This window comes from Triticum aestivum, chromosome 3D (genome assembly GCF_018294505.1).
Source record: "Triticum aestivum cultivar Chinese Spring chromosome 3D, IWGSC CS RefSeq v2.1, whole genome shotgun sequence".
Classification (NCBI taxonomy): Eukaryota; Viridiplantae; Streptophyta; class Magnoliopsida; order Poales; family Poaceae; genus Triticum; species Triticum aestivum.
This window is the reverse complement of record NC_057802.1, coordinates 15,958,525-15,978,472: the sequence shown is the minus strand read 5'-3', so window position 1 is coordinate 15,978,472 and position 19,948 is coordinate 15,958,525. Positions and strand designations below refer to the sequence as shown.

At 40.9% G+C, this 19,948-nt stretch overlaps 1 protein-coding gene across 1 annotated transcript; it reads left to right on the top strand.

The window, feature by feature from the left end:
- The first annotated feature begins 827 nt into the window (after positions 1-827).
- LOC123076920 (endo-1,4-beta-xylanase 1) lies at positions 828-3,878 on the top strand. Its single transcript, XM_044499070.1, has 3 exons — positions 828-1,074; positions 1,570-2,253; positions 2,481-3,878. The coding sequence occupies exons 1-3, from the start codon at positions 1,060-1,062 to the stop codon at positions 3,618-3,620; spliced, it is 1,839 nt and encodes a 612-aa protein (XP_044355005.1). The 5' UTR covers positions 828-1,059; the 3' UTR covers positions 3,621-3,878.
- Positions 3,879-19,948: the final 16,070 nt, after the last annotated feature.

Genomic DNA, 19,948 nt, shown 5'->3' with positions numbered 1-19,948 from the left:
GTGTGTGTGTTGGGGGGAGGGGGGGTTAAAGGGATGGTGGGGGCGACGACCAGCATGACGATGGGGGGAGGGCGAAGGAGTAGGCTGGCGGCTGCGTGAGGATGAGGACGAGGGGTAGATGAACATTGCGTGATTTATTTCCGGCCATTGGATGAAGATCTAGCGGTACTGGATGAAAGCGACTAATGCAAAACCTTTTTTTCAGTTGCATGTCCCTCCGTCCCATAATATATGATGTTTGCAAGCTAACATAGCTTACAAAAACATCTTATATTGTGGGACGGAGGAAGTATCTTCTAGAGTGGCTAGTGCAACTAGATGTACAATTATCATGTTTCAAAAGCACATGTGTACTTCAAAAGAACTCCCACAAAAGTACATGTGTACGGGCTGCTTGCTACTAAGTTGTGCACATATAATACGACTATTGCTATGCATTTGCGTGTGCGTGTGCCTGCCAACGACCGAAGGAAAGGAAGGATTGATCAACTTCTACTCCTCCGAAAGCCAAGAAAAGGATCGGAGTTGGGAGATGCTTGGATTTTGCTAATGATCATAACCCTAACAAAAAGTAATACTTATGAAGCTAATAATCAGCTAGCTGACCATAGATCAACCTACTGCCCCGAGACACGGTCATGAAAATGGGGCCCGCATGTCAGCGGCACGACCCGGCAAACCGGCCTGATTGACTAATCTTGCATTGCCCAAACTTGAGTGTTGTACAAAAGATAGGAGGAAAGATACGAGTTAGGTAGCCGAGATTGGCCATGGCATGGGGAGCTTTCATTCCCTACAGCTAGCAACGGGCTTCGGCCACCTTTCTGCTCTGTCCCATGGATGTGGATCGCCGGCCAAACTGACAGGCCAACATAACATAGATCTAGAGCTGGCTCTCCCTATAAATTGCCACCCTGCGTGCCTCTCATCCCTCCTCACTTACCACCCAAACATCATCATAGCAGCAGCAGCAACAACAAACAACAACAGCGCACACGTTTCGCACTACGCACACTTCGATCGTGTGGTTGAGCAACGTTGTCCCTGCGGTTCATCGACATGGCATTCGCTAAGGTATATATGTGACATGTTGTCATGTCTATCTGCTTCTCTCTCATGCATGATTGCAATACTTAAAAATACCGCCAAGGGCTAGCCGGGAGTCTCGTTTGTATGATTGCAATACCGATGTTCACGCACATAATGGAAGCTTGGACAGAAAATGGCATGGGCTTTATGTGTTAAATTTTACTGGATTTTGTCGCAAACTTCAACAGTTTTGCGTGAATTTGCTGGACAAGATGTGGGTTCCAAGCTATTCATGCATCTTCTTCCGCCGGTTGTTTTCCAATCAATCAGTTCCTTCTTTAAAGCAAAGCAACTGATCGAGCAAGTTAGCGATCGATATGATATTATCCCCAACAAGAATCGTTACACATGTCGTCCGTGCATTGCATGGCTGTCTGATCCCGACAAGAACGGGGCATCAAACATCGATCGACATTGTTCGCAAGAACTCTGCTCTTGTGTTCCGTTGCAATGGATTAATGTGCGCGCGTGCGCGTGCAGGACGAGGTGCCACTTGCAATGAAGCTCATGGCGGACGGCGGCAGCAGCATGGAGAAAGAGGCGGGCATCTCCATGAAGCTGACGGAGGACGGGGGCAGCGAGGAGGAGGAGGAGGAGCCTGCCCTCGCCGTGAACCTGCTCGAGCACCATGGCGGCTCCTGCTCGGAGGAGGCGAACGGCGGTCTGGGCGGCTGGGCATCGGCTGGCTCGAGCACGCTCTCGGTGCACCACGACCACGCGCCGCCTCCGCTCTCGGCCACGGCGGAGGACGTGCCGTGCGCGCACAAGCGGAAGCCGAGCGGCCGGTACGTCCTCGCCGCGCACCGGGCGGACGACAAGGACGGCCTATGCCGGGAGATCTCCCGCGCGCCCCAGCCCAAGGTCACGTACCGGGTGGCCGGCTGGGTTCGCCTGGAGGGCTGCCCCGGCGCGGACGGCGGCCACCCTGTGCACGTGGAGGTCCGCACGCAGGACGGCGCCCGGGTCGGCGGCGGTGTGCTGGTGGCTGAGCCTGGGAGGTGGGCCGAGATCAAGGGCGCGTTCAGGGTCGACGAGCACCCGCGCCACGCCGAGGTTTACGTCCATGGCCCGCCGGCCGGGGTGGACATCAAGGTCATGGACATGCGCGTGTGCGCCGTGGACAAGATCGCACGGCTCAGGCACCTCAGGAAGAAGACGGACAAGGTACATGCAACGAACAAGTTTAATTACTAGTCATACTAGAAACTTTTATCTTTTGGATTTAAAAACTTCCGACTTGAAATTTTTTATGAATGACATAAGCAACATGACGCGCGCTATGCAAAACAGAATTGCATTGCATTCTACTCAAGCGCATGCAGAAAAAAACTAACAAAGGTCGCACACGGCACGATTTAGATGGTCATTTTCTACGTGGTGGCTGCCTGCAGGTGCGCAAGCGTGATGTGGTGCTTAAGTTCAGCCGGCCGTCGGAGGACGGGGCCGATGCAGCGGAGGCGGTGAACGGCGCGTCCATCCGCGTGGTGCAGGTGGAGAACAGCTTCCCGCTCGGCGCGTGCATCAGCAAGTCGTCCATCCAGAACCCGGCGTTTGTGGACTTCTTCACCAAGCACTTCGACTGGGCGGTGCTGGAGAACGAGCTCAAGTGGTACTACACGGAGCCTGTGCAGGGTCAGGTGAGCTACGCCGACGCCGACGAGCTCATCGCCTTCTGCGACCGGCTCAAGAAGCCGGTGCGCGGGCACTGCATCTTTTGGGCCGTGGAGAACTCGGTGCAGCCGTGGGTCCGTGCCCTCAACACCGAGCAGCTCAGGGCCGCCGTGGAGTCCCGTATCCGGGGCCTCGTCTCCCGCTACAGCGGCCGGTTCCCGCAGTACGAGGTGAACAACGAGATGCTCCATGGCGCCTTCTTCCGGCAGCGCCTCGGCGACGACATCGACGCGCACATGTTCCGGGAGACGGCGGCCATCGACCCGGCCCCGGCGCTGTTCGTTAACGACTACAACGTTGAGAGCGCCAACGACCCCAACGCGACGCCGGAGAAGTACGTGGCGCTGATCACCGACCTGCAGAGGCGCGGCGCGGCCGTGGGCGGGATCGGGGTGCAGGGCCACGTGACGTACCCGGTGGGCGACGTCATCTGCGACGCGCTGGACAAGCTGGCGGCGACGGAGCTCCCCGTGTGGATCACGGAGCTGGACGTGTCGGCGGCGGACGAGGCGGTGCGCGCCGACGACCTGGAGGTGGTGCTCCGGGAGGCGTTCGCGCACCCGGCCGTGGAGGGGATCATGCTGTGGGGGTTCATGCAGGGCCACATGTGGCGCTCCCATGGGCAACTCCTCAACGCCGACGGCACGGTCAGCCAGGCCGGGAACAGGTTCATGGGGCTCCGGCAGGAGTGGACATCGCACGCGCGCGGCAAGGTGGACGCCAACGGCCACTTCAAGTTCAGGGGGTTCCACGGCAAGTACGTCGTGGAGCTGGCCGCCGGCGCCGGCGGGAAGCAGGTCAGGCGTGCGTTCGACGTGCACAAGGGGGACGAGCCGCTCGTCGTGGACATGAACCTCTGATGGTGACCCCACTCCACACCGACGGCGTCTTGCTCTTGCGTTACCTAGTCGGTGGTGATACACGTGGACATATGTACGTACGTGCTCTAGCATATTGGCTATGGGATTGGGATTGTGAGTAGCTATAGTGGGGCCGCTGAGATTACATTTTGCCATTAGGCAGGATTGATTCAATGTCACACGGAAGGTATTATAATTTGTAGTGGTATAATGTCTTACATATGGATTGCAGTAAATAAATGAGGGTTTGTCGTTTTACCGTGTTACTACTACTACTAAAGTGCGACCAGATTATAATAGGCATAGATTTAAATCTTGAGCCACATATGCATTAAATATAAGATGTAGATTTAAGATTCCTTTGCACATGAGCATATTGTGCAATGTAAATGATAAAATAAAAGTCAACGACAATTCCTTCTACGGAGAAGGTAAGAATCAAGGTATAGAAGAGTCTAGATTAAAGTGTCTTTCTTGTGAGATTTGTGCATGCTATGATTGCACTTAAGCTCAAGTATAGAATCGTTGGGATTGTACATGTGGTAGAAGCCGGTGTACTGGATAAAATATCCAACGGTCAACACTACTCGGGTTTTCCACCACTCAACCATTGGAGCGATTTCATCCAACAACTATTTTGAAAGCTTTTTGGACACTATATAGTGGTATAGACAAAAGGCCCGCACATATTTCAAGATCGTCAATTTAACCAACAAAACTCATGTTGTATATCACAAAAAATTATTCCTTATAAACTGCAAGAGAAATAATAGGAATTAAGTTGGCGCATGGGCGCCTTTCAAAAAGAGTTGGTGCACAAGCAATTCAAATAAAGTCATATCAAACACCCCAATTGGCGATGAATAGGTGGTGGAGCCGAGAACCCAAAGTTTGATTGTCGCCCGACAGATACTCTACTGATTTTTTTCAGTCAAAATCATTGGAACGTGAGGGGATGTATACCTGCCACTTGATGTGTTTGGTATAGACGGGTTGTTGTGTGCCGAGAAATGTTGGATCATAATTGAAATCTTATCTTTCATCATCAAAGGGGCAACTCCCAAAATTATCACCATCTCATCTTTGATTGACATAATTGATTGAAATAAATATATTTAAATTAGAAACGGATCTTGCGAAAGAGAAAATACAAAGTAAACAATAAATAGGATAATCTTGGTCACCGTCTTCGAGTCTAATGTTTATTATCTTATTATAATCTTGGCACATCGCATACTTGAACTTATATGCACATTTTCATGTATAGCATTGATTGAATGGCATCGCCAACAATTTCTCCTTATCATATATTATATCTGGTATTAACACTAGTGTACTTATAATTGAAGCTCTTATGATTGAGCCCCACTAATAAATACATATGATATCATCTATGGACACTATATATCTTCTCAACGACATATATACACTACTAAGGAAAAGCTTATAGGTAGACGCTTACTAGTAGCGTAGATTTATACCCCTCGCTATTACTAAGTGGTCTCTACCGTGACCCCCGTGGACATGCCATAGTACGAGCGAGGGGTATAAACCCGCGCTGCTGCTAAGTTGATAGTAGTAGCGCGGGTTTATACCCATCGCTACTACTAAGTACAAGGTAGGTGAAGTCCCCATATCCTCGGCCGAATCCCTCCTCTCTCCCTCACTCTTCCCCCTCTAGCTCTCCCATGGTGCTCCTGCCCAAGCACACCTCCTCCTCCATGACACCCAACGAGGCTGCCTCCTCGCGTCGCCGGCGTCCAGCTCACTCGTCTTCCCCTAGCCTCCATGCCACCTCGACGGAGCACCTCACCACTGGCGACCAGCCCGATGCGCCCTCCATCTCCTTCCTCTCTCTCTCCCTTGTTTCTCTTTTTCCCTCTCCCTCTCCCTCTGGTTTTACTCACCTCCCATGCCCATGCCTGCGCAGATCGTCGACATGGCCAACCAGGAGCTCTCTGCCTTGGCCCGGAAGAGGATCCTCACACCGTCGTCTTGCTCTGCTCTGGATCCAGTCCCTCTTCAACAGTCGTCGCCGGACCTGGTCTGCCGCTGCCCGTCCACACCTCCGGCGACCCCTATCGTCGCTGGATCGAACCATTGACACCATTAACAACACACATGGGATTGAGATTTTTTTTAAAATTAATAGTAGTAGTGCGGGTCACAGACACACACTACAGATAGTTAGTAGTAGCGCATGTGAAACCCGCACTACTACTAATACACGTACTAGTAGCGCGGGATGCACCATGCTACTACTACCAGTTAGCTGTAGTGCCGTAGTAGTAGCGCAGGCACCCGTGCTACTAATAGCTGTTTAACCGCGCTACTACTAGGTTTTTCCCTAATAGTGATAGGAAAAGATGCACAATAATGAAAAATAGGATAGTTGAAAAAAATATATAATAAGGGTCCCTCTAGGGCTCATCTAAATGAGAAATAGTTAATGCACATCTAAGTGATGACATATTTGTTGTTATCCCGATCCCGGTCCTTGCGTTTCCCTATGCTATTTGTCCTTTTTTGATGTCGCTGTGTTGTCCTGTGCTTTTTCTATTTCCTGGGTTGGGCTTTGTCATGAAGGCGCATGTGTTGGGGTAGTTTCCATGGGAGGACCCTCGTTGACCTGAGATCATTAACACTTGGGAGTGTTTAATTCAGAATGACGTTGGTAGTTTCTTGAGCAAGATCCGTCGAATGCGTCACCCACGGAGAAACTTCAACCAAAGGTACTATCGCCTGCTCGTAAATAGTAGATGATGTTCTCTGCATGTGCCGTGTGACCATTACTCATATGAATACGTTAGCATTGAAGGAAAAATGTGTTGTGACAAATTGAAGTTAGTAATTCTAGAGCAACTCAGTGTTGAATAATTTTGTGCGTCACACATTTCTAACCCGCCTTGATTTGTTTTGTGACAGATGTGGCACCATTCGATGCATCTCAAAGTAAATGTCAATCATAGACGGTACTACAAATATTTCGTAGAGCATGGTAAACATTTATTAATTAGGTGAATATCTTATAAACACGGTGAACATGTTGAAAATATGTGATGTACATTTATTTCAAACAGAGTGAACATTTCTGAAAAAAATATACTATAAATATTTTTAAGTAAAAGCGATGAAAAATCGCAATCAAAAGAAAAACTAAAAACTAAAAATATGAAAATAAGAATCAAATTAGAAAATAAGAAAAAATAAAAAAAATAAAAAAAACTTTTAAAAAATATGTGGCGAACAATTTTTGGAACGAGGTGACTAATTCGTCTTGGGTTTATAAAGATGCAAATTTTAATACTCTTAGTCATCGAATAAGAGATAATAACATCAGTGGTGCTTAAAACTTATAATACATCGAACTGGTTCTAAAACTTAGCACTATGGTTCAAATCACATGCATATGTGCTGCAAGTGTACGTCTCATCGACCATCTGGCCCCCCTCCCCTGTCAGTGTACACCAGAAATAAACAAAATAGGGTGCGAATAGGATCCGAACCAACGGGGGAGGCGTTTTTGCTCCCGGGTGCATTTACACCCGAATGAACAGTACCCCAAAAAAACAAATTAAATATTTTCAAAAAATTCTGAAAAAAATTGTAGATGATCATGTTGGTGTCGCAAACATGCTTGACAAAATTCGTGCAGAACGGAGCAGCGGTGTTTCGTCAGCGAAAAAAACAAATTTGGGGTGACATTTGGTATTTGATTTGTTTTTTTTTACGCAAGCCAAAATGATTGACATTTTTGTCTCAAAATTTGCAGGTCGCATTTGTATGTGACAAAGATGACAAAAAAAATTTGTCTCAATTTTTTCAACATTTGAAAAAATCAAAAGTGGGCCCGGGTGCAAATGCACCCGGGAGCCGAATCTATTTTCCGCCGAACCAACTATCTAACGTTACAAATGAACTGCGATAACCACCTTGCGTAGATAAGCTAGCTGCCCCGTTTGCATCACTAGGCTTTATCAACCAAATGTGCCCGTGCAATTAAATGGGCCGCAGTCAGTGCGGCCCATTTTGCCAATGTTAGTTGTTTTTTCCTTTTTGGAAATTACAGAAGTATTCAAACTATAATCAAAATACTAAATAAACATTCATGCAGTTCTAAATGTTCATGCAATTAAAATAAAACTTAACAAATATTTAAATGTTTTCATAATTTTTAAAAGTATTTTCATATTTAATCGAATAATTTTGAAATATTGAAAAGTTATGTATTTTCGAAATTTTAATCTAATTTTCAAAATCTTCATGTTTTTAAATAATATTCATGTGGTCGTTTTTTAGAATATTAGCTTCTTGTTTACTTTTTTACTTGGACCTTCCACATATGAGTTTTTTTTTCGTTTTTAGAACTTCTAAAATTCATTAAAACACATGAACACTTTTGAAAACTAGAAATAAATTTCCTAAAATCTGAACAATTTATGTACTACCAGATTTTTTTTGTAATTTCTATAATAGAAAATAATTAACATGTGGGAAAATGGGTTGCACTGACTGGAGCCCATTTAACTCCGCGAGTGCGTTAAGTATTGGTAGAACGCAGCAATGCTTATAAGACAACAACCTTTCTTTGTCGAAGTGGATATCGCAGGTGGTGCAAACTTTTTGGGTTTATTTTCTGCACTGACTGGTAGGACCCGATGATCATTGAGACATACGCTCTGCAGGTCAGTTTGTCCTGACACTGTAAGTCGGACCCATGGCACGTTGGCCTGTCTATTAAGCAATACATACATATCAAGATGTGATTTGAACCATATTGCCAAGAGAACCAGTTCGGCGTATTTTTCAAGTTGAGGCACCAAAGTGAGCACCAGTGGCAAGTTTAAGCACCTCTGATGTTATTACCTCTAAATTTAATGTTGAATATAATATCAGTACATTTCACACTTCAACTAATATGCTCCAAGCCTTGTACCAAACTGTGAAGAAAAGAAATCTGAGAGAGGGCTTAGATGAGATCTTATTATTTTTTCTGCTTACATAAACGATGACCACGCCTGGCCGTCCTTGCCTCAATAGGGCACACACACACACACACACACACACACACACACACACACACACACACACACACACACAGCTCTGCTCTACTCTTTCTCTCACACACACACTCTTTGCGCCGCGAGCAGAAAATGGGGGATAGCGAGGGCCGAGGGGGGCATCTGTCGGTGGTCTAGGTGTAGACACGCACGCGTTCACCACAGGCAAGTTCCCAGCGAACGTTTTTTTTTATCTAATGGGGCCACTAGGTCTTCTTTATGGTCCGTGCTTTTCATCAAACATTCAAAAGGTAGTTCTCTAGGGAACGCAAAAAACATTCCCATATAGTACTGCCGACAAAAAAAAGGTTCCAGCCATCATTATGAGCAGAGGAAAAAAAGACCAATTGCAGGCAATGCAATTTTTTTTAACTATTTTTGAACAATCAAAAAACTTTTTTTGCATGGAATATGGCGATCTTTACTCTACGAAAGCACAACTAGTATAGTCTGCCATGAGGTTGCTGACCAGAAAAGAAGGTTCATTATCCATCCGACTCTCAGTTACTAATAATGTACGGCTTCGCTTGGCGCTGAGGTGACCCGGGAGGTTGGATAATCTAGGTGCATGCTGAATAACAAAAGAGCTAGAACATGAAGATAATTCCCTGATTTCCAGGAGTAGTGGTACCACAACCGAGCATGAATTATGGTGAAAGTTCGAGAGGTTCATGACCTCAAGGCAATCCACTTCCATCACGACGTCCTAAAGCCTCTTAGTATGGAAATAAAACGACACCATCTCGTAAGGATAGAGCTTCAACTATCAAGGGATCGGTTCCTTCACCATGAGGCTTGCACCGTGCACCCTTCAATCCTGATGGAGACCTTGCCACTCCACCATCGCCCCTTGCCAAGATAACTATCTATTGCAGTGTCAGTTTGATCTTTATGGAAAATGATTATTTACAAAATGAATGAGGAAAAGGAGAAAACAACAGAAGAGAAAAAACTAGAAGAGAAAAACCTAAAGGAAAGAAAGAAAATCTAAGAAGTGCAAGCAAAAAAATGTTCATGAAAAAATGTTCGCGTATTTTTAAAAACAATTCCCAAAAGTAGTTTCAATATTTAAAAATATTGTTGTAATGGTCAAAGGTTCATGTTTCAAAAAATGATTACATATTTTAGAGAATTCATATGTTTAACATGTGTACACAAATACATTTATATTTAAAAAATATTTAAGTATTTGAAACAGTAATAAACATAAAATCAGAGAAAAACAAAAAATTAGGAACAAAAGCCGAAAGGGAACCAACAAAGAAAAAAATAGAAAAAGAAACCACAACAAATCTGATGGTACCAGCTAACAAAACTGCTCTAGAGCTACCCGACTTGGGCCGGCATATTACACCGATGAACTATTTTTTCCCATCTGTGAACTTTTTTTCAACATGGATGAGCAGTTTTTTCAAAAATCGATGAATCTTTTTGAACATTGATGAACCTTTTTCCAAAATCAATGATCTTTACAAGAAATAAATCTTTTGATCAAACGTGATGAACTTTTCTCAAACTCATAATCATTGTTTCAAAATTGATGAACTTTATTTCAAAATCAATGAACTTTCCTCAAATTTATGATCTTTTTTTCAAAGTTGATAAAATTGATGAACTTTTAAAATTTTGATCTTTTTTCAATTTCACGGGTCTTTTCTATATGTTTGTGTATTCGTTTCCAAGTTTACGTTTTCTTTTTTCAAATAATTTAAACTGGCTATATAATATATGTTATATTTAGTATCAAAAGATCAAACAATATTGTTTCCTGGTAGTAAACAACATGGCGAGCTCGGTCTAGTGGTTTACACGGTATGTTGAGTTCGATTGCTCCTTGTCACAATATTACTGTCTACTTTGTTCTTTGTTTTCTTTTCAGCATGTTATTGGGCCGGCCCGCTGCGTCCCGTGCGAGCACCAGCAGCGTTAAACGGCGCTTAGAGTGCCGAACTAGAGCTCCCTTTCTCAAGCTCCTGCTCCTGACCTCATGAGATTGCAAATGCTACAGATCGCCCGCTACCAGCTTTGTCCATCGATCGCCTACACGAGACACGAAGCGGGCCATGGCCTAGTAAACACAAGGTTGTTTTCTTCTTCTATTTACGTAACTTTCAGCTACTGTTCACCATTGTTTTCGGAAATCGCCCACAGACGATCCGACGCGGGCTAAGGCCTAGTAAACACAACAACCGGCTATTTTTTCTGCTTGCCTAAATATCAGCGTTTAGTTCACCATGATTTTTGGAAATATGTACAACCTTCCATCCGGTATTGGGAAGGTTCCAAAAGTTTTTTTTTCATATTTCAGGTTTTTTCTTATATTTGAATACATGAACAATTTAAAATAATTATGATCATTTTTCGAATTCATGATTATTTTAATTTCGAATATTTTTAGATTCACGAAGAAAAGCCAATCACCAAGCTTTTTTTAAATTCTCCAACTTTTCTGAATTTGGGCATATTTTTCTATACGCAAACCTTTTTAAGTTTCAAATCCATGAACATTCTTTTGATTTTGCGATGATTTATCAAATTTCAGAACATTTTTTGGAGTCATGGAGATTTTTAAATTATTGATTATTATTTTGGATTCACAAACATTTCCGAAAATCATGAACATTTTTCAAATGTTTGATCAATTTTAAAACTCATCAACATTTTTTGAATTCTTTATTTTTTTTCTAATTGATGAGCATTTATTCAAGATTATGAAAGTTTTTTATTTCATGAATTGTTTTCAGTTTTGGGAATATCTTGCGAATTGCTGAAATTGTTTAAATTTAGGAACATTCATCAAATTTTGGAACATATTTTCAATATATAATATTTTTCTGAAATTCACGAAAAAATTCTTCAAAATTGTAAACACTTCTCAAAAAAATTCATCGAAATTAGTTAAGAATCTTAAAGTAAAATGAAGAGGAGATGGAAAAAAACTGCAATTTTTATGATCACGAGCGTAGAGTGAATAAGCGTGGGAGATCTTTGGGCTGTTCTATGCAAGATGTGGGCAACGCTCCTTTTAGCGCTCGCAAATAAGCTTTGTATAGCAGCACTATGAGGAGACAGAGGGACAGGGCAGCTGCATGAAGATCACTCAGAGTGGGCCCATCATTTTTGTGGGCTTTTAACACATTTTATTACTTTCAAACAAGTGTGCACTATTTATATGTTTAAAATTAAATTGTCAAAAAAAAAAATCATATTACAGTATATTGGAGTTCACTTTCATAGGTCAAGAGAAAATTGGTTTATTTCACTAGGCTTAGCTAGTGAGATGTTCAGTTCCAACTAATTGTTGATTGGTTTTCCAAATTTGTCCATAAGACCAAAAAATATTTAGCATGTTGTACTAATTTGTTCATCCAGTGCAAAAAAATCTTGTAGACGTCAACTGAGTGCTAGGGAATTCTCAGGTGACTGAGATTTAACAAACCCGTTTGCAATATCAAACGAACCTGAATAACGACTTCATGGTAAAATCATGGAGTTGCATATTCAAATCAAGATCAACTTGTAAACTTTATTGAAATTCACCATATCTTACAAGCCCAAACTTTTGGCACATCGTAGTACCCATCATTTCCTTGGCGGTGTCAATGCGCAACAACACTTACCACGGTCGCAGTAGCTGTCATCGAAGATGTAACCAGACCATTCACAATTAAGTCTGCAAATATTAACATTGTTCACCGTTGGGTTCTCGCATATCTTAAAGTCTCCGCACAAAGCTCTCCATGCAGTCGTACCTACACATGACGAAGTATAGCAACCCATTCAGATTAGGCTATGGATATATAGTATAAAATGCAAGAGTTACTCAAGATTGTCTACAAAATCAAGGTTTGCGTATATTTCTTCAAAATTGGACCAACATAAACAAACGAGTGTACCTTTGTTTCTCCCAGTTGCATGACATGAAAAAGTGGCAGACATAAGAAGAACTACCAAGCATAGAGCCCTTGTATTGTTCTTCATAATTGCCATCAGAAATGTTGTCCTATTTCTTTTCTCTACTGTGGCTTTCCTTATGGTCGATATTTCTCATGATATATCCTAATGGTGGTATTATATAGGCATAGTCCAACATAGGAGTTTCTCCCATTTGGAAAGGAAACATAAGGATCCTACATCTGTCAACATTAATGTTTCCGTCCTTTGCTTCTACACAGCCAGCTAATGTCAATTAATATTATTACAAGAGTTTGAATATATACAGCCTGTTATTAAATGCCTCTTTAATATTTGATATTATTATTTCCAGATATTCACTATTAATACTGCTATTAAATTGTGTATCATAATAGTACATCAAATTATTATTGGCTTCTAGTTTTGGCCTATAAATGTACTAGCTACTACTCCTTGTGGCGTGTGGTGGGATTATTAGCCTGGTGGTGCAAAACAATAAAACCAAGGCGAGTTGAGGGGGACCAGAAAATTTCCAACCTGACAATGACTTTTAGTTTTAAAAATCAAATAGTGCTAATGGACCAACCTTAAAAATCTAAATCCCGATGGGTGGCCCATCGACCTTTTAATCTCAAGCAAAATATTATTATTCCTGGTTATCTTTCACATTTTAAAGCATATCTTAGAAAAATTTATTAATTGTCTCTTGCAACCAGAAATCTTTCAAATGACAATGCATGTATTCAAATGTGAAACATGAATAATTTCAATGTAAAATCAACTCCTTTTATGTTTGATTTAATATTTGTTTTCATATATATATCTAAAAGTCATCCATTGTATAGATCTAAAAGATATCCACCGTGTTGTAATAATTTATACAAGAGTGTCAAAATGTAGTATCCGTAATTCTCGCTGATTTTAGAGATTTGTTCATAAACCTAAAAATGTTCAACAATTTTTCATCATATGCCAAAAATGTAGCATTTACTCTCATAGTTAAAAATGAACATTGCTCGGATCGATGGTTCTCGATGTCAGTTGAGTGCTAAGGAATTCTGAATAACTGACAAGTAGCAAAATCATTTTTAGTATAAAATAAACTTAAATGACGTCTTCATTGATGAAATCATGAGGTTGCATAGTTGAGCTAACAAAATTAACTTTGTGTCGTTTTTTTTATTTCCAACATATCTTAAAACAACAAATTTTGGCACATCATAATACATACTACTCATCATTTCCGTGGCTTTGCCAATTTGCGCATAGCACTTTCAAAGGTCAGAGTAAAAAAAATCAACATTTTAAGTTAAGCTTGCACATATGGACATTATTTAGTGTTGGGTTGTCGTGCGGTTAAAACCTTCCAGACAACACATGCCGAAGTATGACATCCCTTTCAGGTTACCACGTGTAATATAAATTGAACGGATAATATTGTCTAACAACCAAGGTGGCCATATGTTTATACACATTAGATTGGCATAAACAAATTAGTGTACCTTTGTTTCTCCCAGTCGCATGTCATGACAATGTGATAGACATCAGAACTGCCAAGCATGGAGCTTTTGTGTTGTTCTTGATAAGTGCCATGAGGAGTGGCTTTCTATTTCCTTTTTCCTGATGTATATTTTCCACATGGTTGATATTTCTAGGGAAAGGCCTAATGAAGCTCGAGCTCCATGGAGACTTTAATTACTTAAATTCAAAATTTTAAGTTTCATTTTTTTGGAGAAAATACACATATACATATGGATGTAGACTACTTGTCTGTGAAGTTTCATGATGAAATGACTTTTCATGCGAGCTACAGAAAAAAAGAAATAATGTATTTTCTAAAACATGTACTATTCACTATAAAATTACATGTTTTTTTTACAGGGCACACAAAAACATATTTTGTGATGAAATTTCACACACATCTAGTATACATCTATAAGTGCTTGATATTTTTTTTCTTTTTTTGAAAGTAAAAAAAATGATTTTTTAATGTTTGAAAATAAAATCCCCCATGAAGCCCGAGAGCAAAAACTCCACTGATATTTCTAATGCTATGATACGTCCTTATGGTGATACTGTATAGAGGAGGATCTTCGTTCTGAAAAGAAAGTCTCTAAGGATCCATTATTGATCTTATATTGTTTTTCACATTAATATTTGCATGCATCCTTTGTTTGTGTATAATCTGGCTACAAGGAGAATCAATATCATTATTATAGTCAAAAGAATTACTCCCTTCGTCCTTGAAATAGTGTACTTTCAACTAAATTGGAAAGTCAAACTTTTTATGTTTGACCATATCTATACAATAATATACCAACATTTATGCCATCAAATTAGTAGCATTATATTCATGATAAAATATATTTTCATCATATACCTATTTGGTTTCACAAGCATTGATATATTTTTGCACAAACTCGGTCAAACTTTGAGATAGTTTGACCCTCCAATAAAGTTGGAAGTACACTTTTTCAAGGACGGAGGGAGTATAATTATATTATACTCTCTTCGTCCCAAAATAAGTGACTCAACTTTGTACTGACTTAGTACAAAGTTGAGTCACTTATTTTGGGATGGAGGGAGTACTTGGATAGCACAATACTACTATATTTTATTGACAAAGGATTATTAAATGCCTCCTAGGCAATAGCTCCTTTCCTATTTGTTAGGCCTTCATGTATTTCCAGATTGACACTAAAATATAATATAAATAATCTGCTCTTTAAGTATAATATAATAATATATACTGAAAGTGTTCTCTATGTCAAGCATGCGTGTCATATATTGATAGAAAAGTAAAATGCACTGGTGGTCATTAAACTTATCGTATAAGCTTACATTGGTCATTGTACTTAAGAATACGATCAATACAGTCACTATATATGTGATGAGGTGATTATACGGTCACTGCCACAATCTCCGCGCGCCCTGGTGCGGTGAATAATGTATAATGTATATCAAACTTTTAAAGCCAAGGAAATATATTTAATTTTCGCTGGAGTCCTTGTGAAATCATTTTAAAGCATATGCTTAAAAATATTCAACATCTTGAAAATAACAATACATGCATTGTCAAGTGCCAATATAAATAATGTTGACGATGCATTGGGTATCACCCTTCCAACATCAACATCGCACTGACCGAACTGATAAATCCACTCATGTGAAAATGAAGTAACAAGATTCCTAAAAATGTTCAACAAGTTCTCATCATATGCCAAAAATGTAGCATTTACTCTCATAGTTAAAAATGAACATTGCTTAGATCGATGGTTCTCGATGTCAGTTGAGTGCTAAGGAATTCTGAATAACTGACAAGTAGCAAAATCATTTTTAGTATAAAATAAACTTAAATGACGTCTTCATTGATGAAATCATGAGGTTGCATAGTTCAGCTAACAAAATTAACTTTGTGTCGTTTATTGAAATCCAACATATCTTAAAACAACAAATTTTGGCACATCATAATACATACTACTCATCATTTCCGTGGCTTTGCCAATTTGCGCATAGCACTTTCAAAGGTCAGAGTACCAAAAATCAACATTTTAAGTTAAGCTTGCACATATGGACATTATTTAGTGTTGGGTTGTTGTGCGGTTAAAACCTTCCAGACAACACGTGACAAAGTATCACATCCCTTTCATGTTACCACGTGTAATATAAATTGAACGGATAATAACTCGATGAGGTCGACGTAGCCATCGTGGTCGGTGTCGAGCTCGTCCATCATGGACGCCACCTCCCGGCCCTCACGGGTCTGCTGGTCAAACTGGCAGTTTTGCGAATGAGTGAGCGAGGCAGTTTAATGCGAGCGAGCGACTTGGATGGTGATGGGCTGCGGCTATACGTGGCCATCTGTCGGGCCGGGCCTACCAAAGCCCGATGCAAAAAACCCTGGCCCGAGCCCGGCCGGCCCAGCCATCGGGCTTAAAAATCAGGCCCGAGCCCAACCCATCACACTAAAAGCCCACCGGGCCTCTTCGTTAATGCGCGAATATAATGGGCCCGGGCCTGGCCCGGCTGTCGAGCTTAAAATCTAGGCTCGAGCCCGGCCCGTGGACAAGGTCAGGCCGGGTCGGGCTTTTTCGGGCCGGGCCGGGTAGGGCCGACCGGACCGAGCTGCCCATGGCCAGGTTTAGGTGCGGCCTATCTAGCTGTGCGCGCGAGGCTGTTTACGCAAAAAGAGCACTAAAGGCGTTCTATAGGAGAGGGCAGGTGCCTGGTTGGCCTGAAGATTAGTCGGAGTGGGTCGTTATTCCTGTGGCCTTTAAACACATTTTCTTAGTTTCTAACAAGTATGCACTATTTATATCTTACAATGAAAATTGTCAAAAATTTATATCTTCACCTTCATAGTTCATGAGAAAATTGTTTTATCTTGGTTTTCTCAATTTGTTCATACAAGCCAAATAATAGGTAGGTATATGTATAGATATTACCTTTTAATATTTTTCTGTAGGTATAGATATAGATATTACGTAGGTATGGATATAGATATTACAGATATAGATATTACTCCCTCTGTAAATAAATATAAGAGCGTTTATTTAAATCACTAAGTAGTGATCTATACACTCTTGTATTTCTCTACAGAGGGAGTAAATTCTAATATTTGTTGCGTGTAAAATTGTTTACAACTACTATTAATGAAATCATTCTTTTTACAGCATATGCTTAAAACTATTCAACATCGCCAAAATGACAACACATGTATTGCCGAGCCTGATTACAAATAAGGTTGACGATGCATTGGGTGTCACCCTTGAACATCAACATCGCACTGACCGAACTGATAAATCCATTCTCATGTGAAAATGAAGTAGCAAGATGCCCACACTCGGGAGAAAGTATCTTTTTCCAAACAGATAAACATTTTTTTTCAAAATGCAATTCGGAACCTTTTTCCAAAATCAATGATTTTTACAAATTTGTTATCTTTTGTTCAAAAGTGATGAACTTTTTTCAAACTGATAAACATTTTTTTTTTCAAAATTGATGGACTTTATTTCAAAATCGATGAACTTTTCTCAAATTTGTGATCTTTTTCTCAAAGTTGATGAAACTTTTCAAACCGATGAACTTTTAAAATTTTGATCTTTTTTCAAGTTCATGGTTTTTTTCTATATTTTTTGAATTCCTTTTCAAATTTACGTTCTCTTTTTTCAAATAATTCAAATTGGCTATATAATATATGTTGTATGCAGTATTAAAAGCGGCATGTTCAGTTCGATTGCTCCTTCTCGCAATATTACTGTCAACTTTTTTCTTTACGTTTTTCTTTTCAGCATGTTGTTGGGCCAGCCCGCCAGGCGTCGCGTGCGAGCACCAGTAGCGTTTACCGATGCTTAGAGCGCCGAACAAGAGCTTCCTTTCTCGAGCTCCTGCTCCTGACCTCACGAGATTGCAAATGCTACAGATCGTCCGCTGCCAGCTTTGCCGATCGATCGCCTACACGCGACCCGAAGCAGGCCATGGCCTAGTAAACACAACAACTAGTTGTCTTGTTCTTATATTTACATAACTTTCAGCCACTGTCACCATTGTTTTAGGAAATCGCCCACAGGCGATCCAACGCGGGCTAAGGCCTAGTAAACACAACAACTGGCTATTTTTTATGCCTACGTAAAAATCAGCGTTTGGTTCACCATGATTTTTGGAAATATGTGCAACCTTCCGTCCGGTATTGGGAAGGTTCCAAAAGTTATTTTTTCATTTTTCTAGTGGTTAACGCGGTATGTTGAGTTCGATTGCTCCTTGTCGCAATATTACTGTCAATTTTTTTCTTCGCGTTTTTCTTTTCAGCATGTTATTGGACCGGCCCGCTGCGTCTCATGCGAGCACCAGTAGCGTTAACCGGCGCTTAGAGTGTCGAATAAGAGCTCCCTTTCTCGAGCTCCTGCTCCTGACATCATGAGATTGCAAATGCTACAGATCGCCCTCTACCAGCTTTGTCGATCGATCGCCTACACGCGACACGAAGCGGGCCATGGCCTAGTAAGCACAAGGTTGTTTTCTTCTTCTATTTACTTAACTTTCAGCTACTGTTCACCATTGTTTTAGGAAATCACCCACAGGCGATCCGACGCGGGCTATGGCCTAGTAAACACAACAACTGGCTATTTTTTCTCTTACATAAATATCAGCGTTTGGTTCACCATTATTTTTGGAAATATGCACAACCTTCCGTCCGGTATTGGGAAGGTTCCAAAAGTTTTTTTTTCCATATTTCAGGTTTTTTTCTTATCTTTTAAGACATGAACAATTTAAAATAATTATGATCATTTTTCGAATTCATGATTATTTTAATTTCGAATATTTTTAGGTTCACACAAAAATCAATCACCAAGCATTTTTTAAATTCTCCAAGTTTTCTGATTTTGAGAATATTTTTTCTATACAAAAACCTTTTTAAAATTTGTGAACGTTTTCAAATCCATGAACATTCTTTTGAATTTGCGATTATTTATCAAATTTCATAATATTTTTTGGAGTCATGTAGATTTTTAAATTATTGATTACTATTTTAGATTCACAAAACATTTCCGAAAATCGTGAACATTTTTCAAATGCATGATCATTTTTAAAACTCATCAACATTTTTTAAATTCTTTATTTTTTTCTAATTGATGAACATTTATTCAAGTTTTTGATTTCATGAATTGTTTTCAGTTTTGGGAATATCTTGGAAATTGCTGAAATTGTTTAAATTTAGGAACATTTGTCAAATTTTGGAACATTTTTTCAATTCATAATATTTTTCTGAAATTCACGAAAAATTCTTGAAAATTTGTAAACACTTGTCAAAAAAATCATCTAAATTAGTTAAGAATCTTAAAGTAAACTGAAGAGGAGATGGGAAAAAACTGCAATTTGTACGATCACGACCGTACAATGAATAAGTGTGGGAGATCTTTGGGCCTTGTCTATGCAAGATGTGGGCAACGCTCCTTTTAGCCCTCGCAAATAAGCTTTGTATAGCAACACTATGAGGAGACAGGGGGACGGGGCAGCTGCATGAAGATCACTCAGAGTGGGCCCGTCATTTTTGTGGACTTTTAACACATTCTATGGCTCGTTCTTGGCTCGAACGCAGCAATGCGCTCCTTTGACAGGCGCAGTGCGGTTATTTTGTTTCCCCCCACACGCACCCACACACACTAAGATAAGATAATGAGGCAAGTCCATACAAGAAAGATGTGTCAGTACAACTATGCCCCTCGGTGTGGTGCTGGTTTTTCCCTAAAAAAAGATAAGGTGATGGGGCAAGTCATGTTACGGACTCGCCTCCGCATGCAACGCCGCGGCACGCCGCGTCGTTGCCTGCTACGGCTCGTTCCTAGCTCGGCC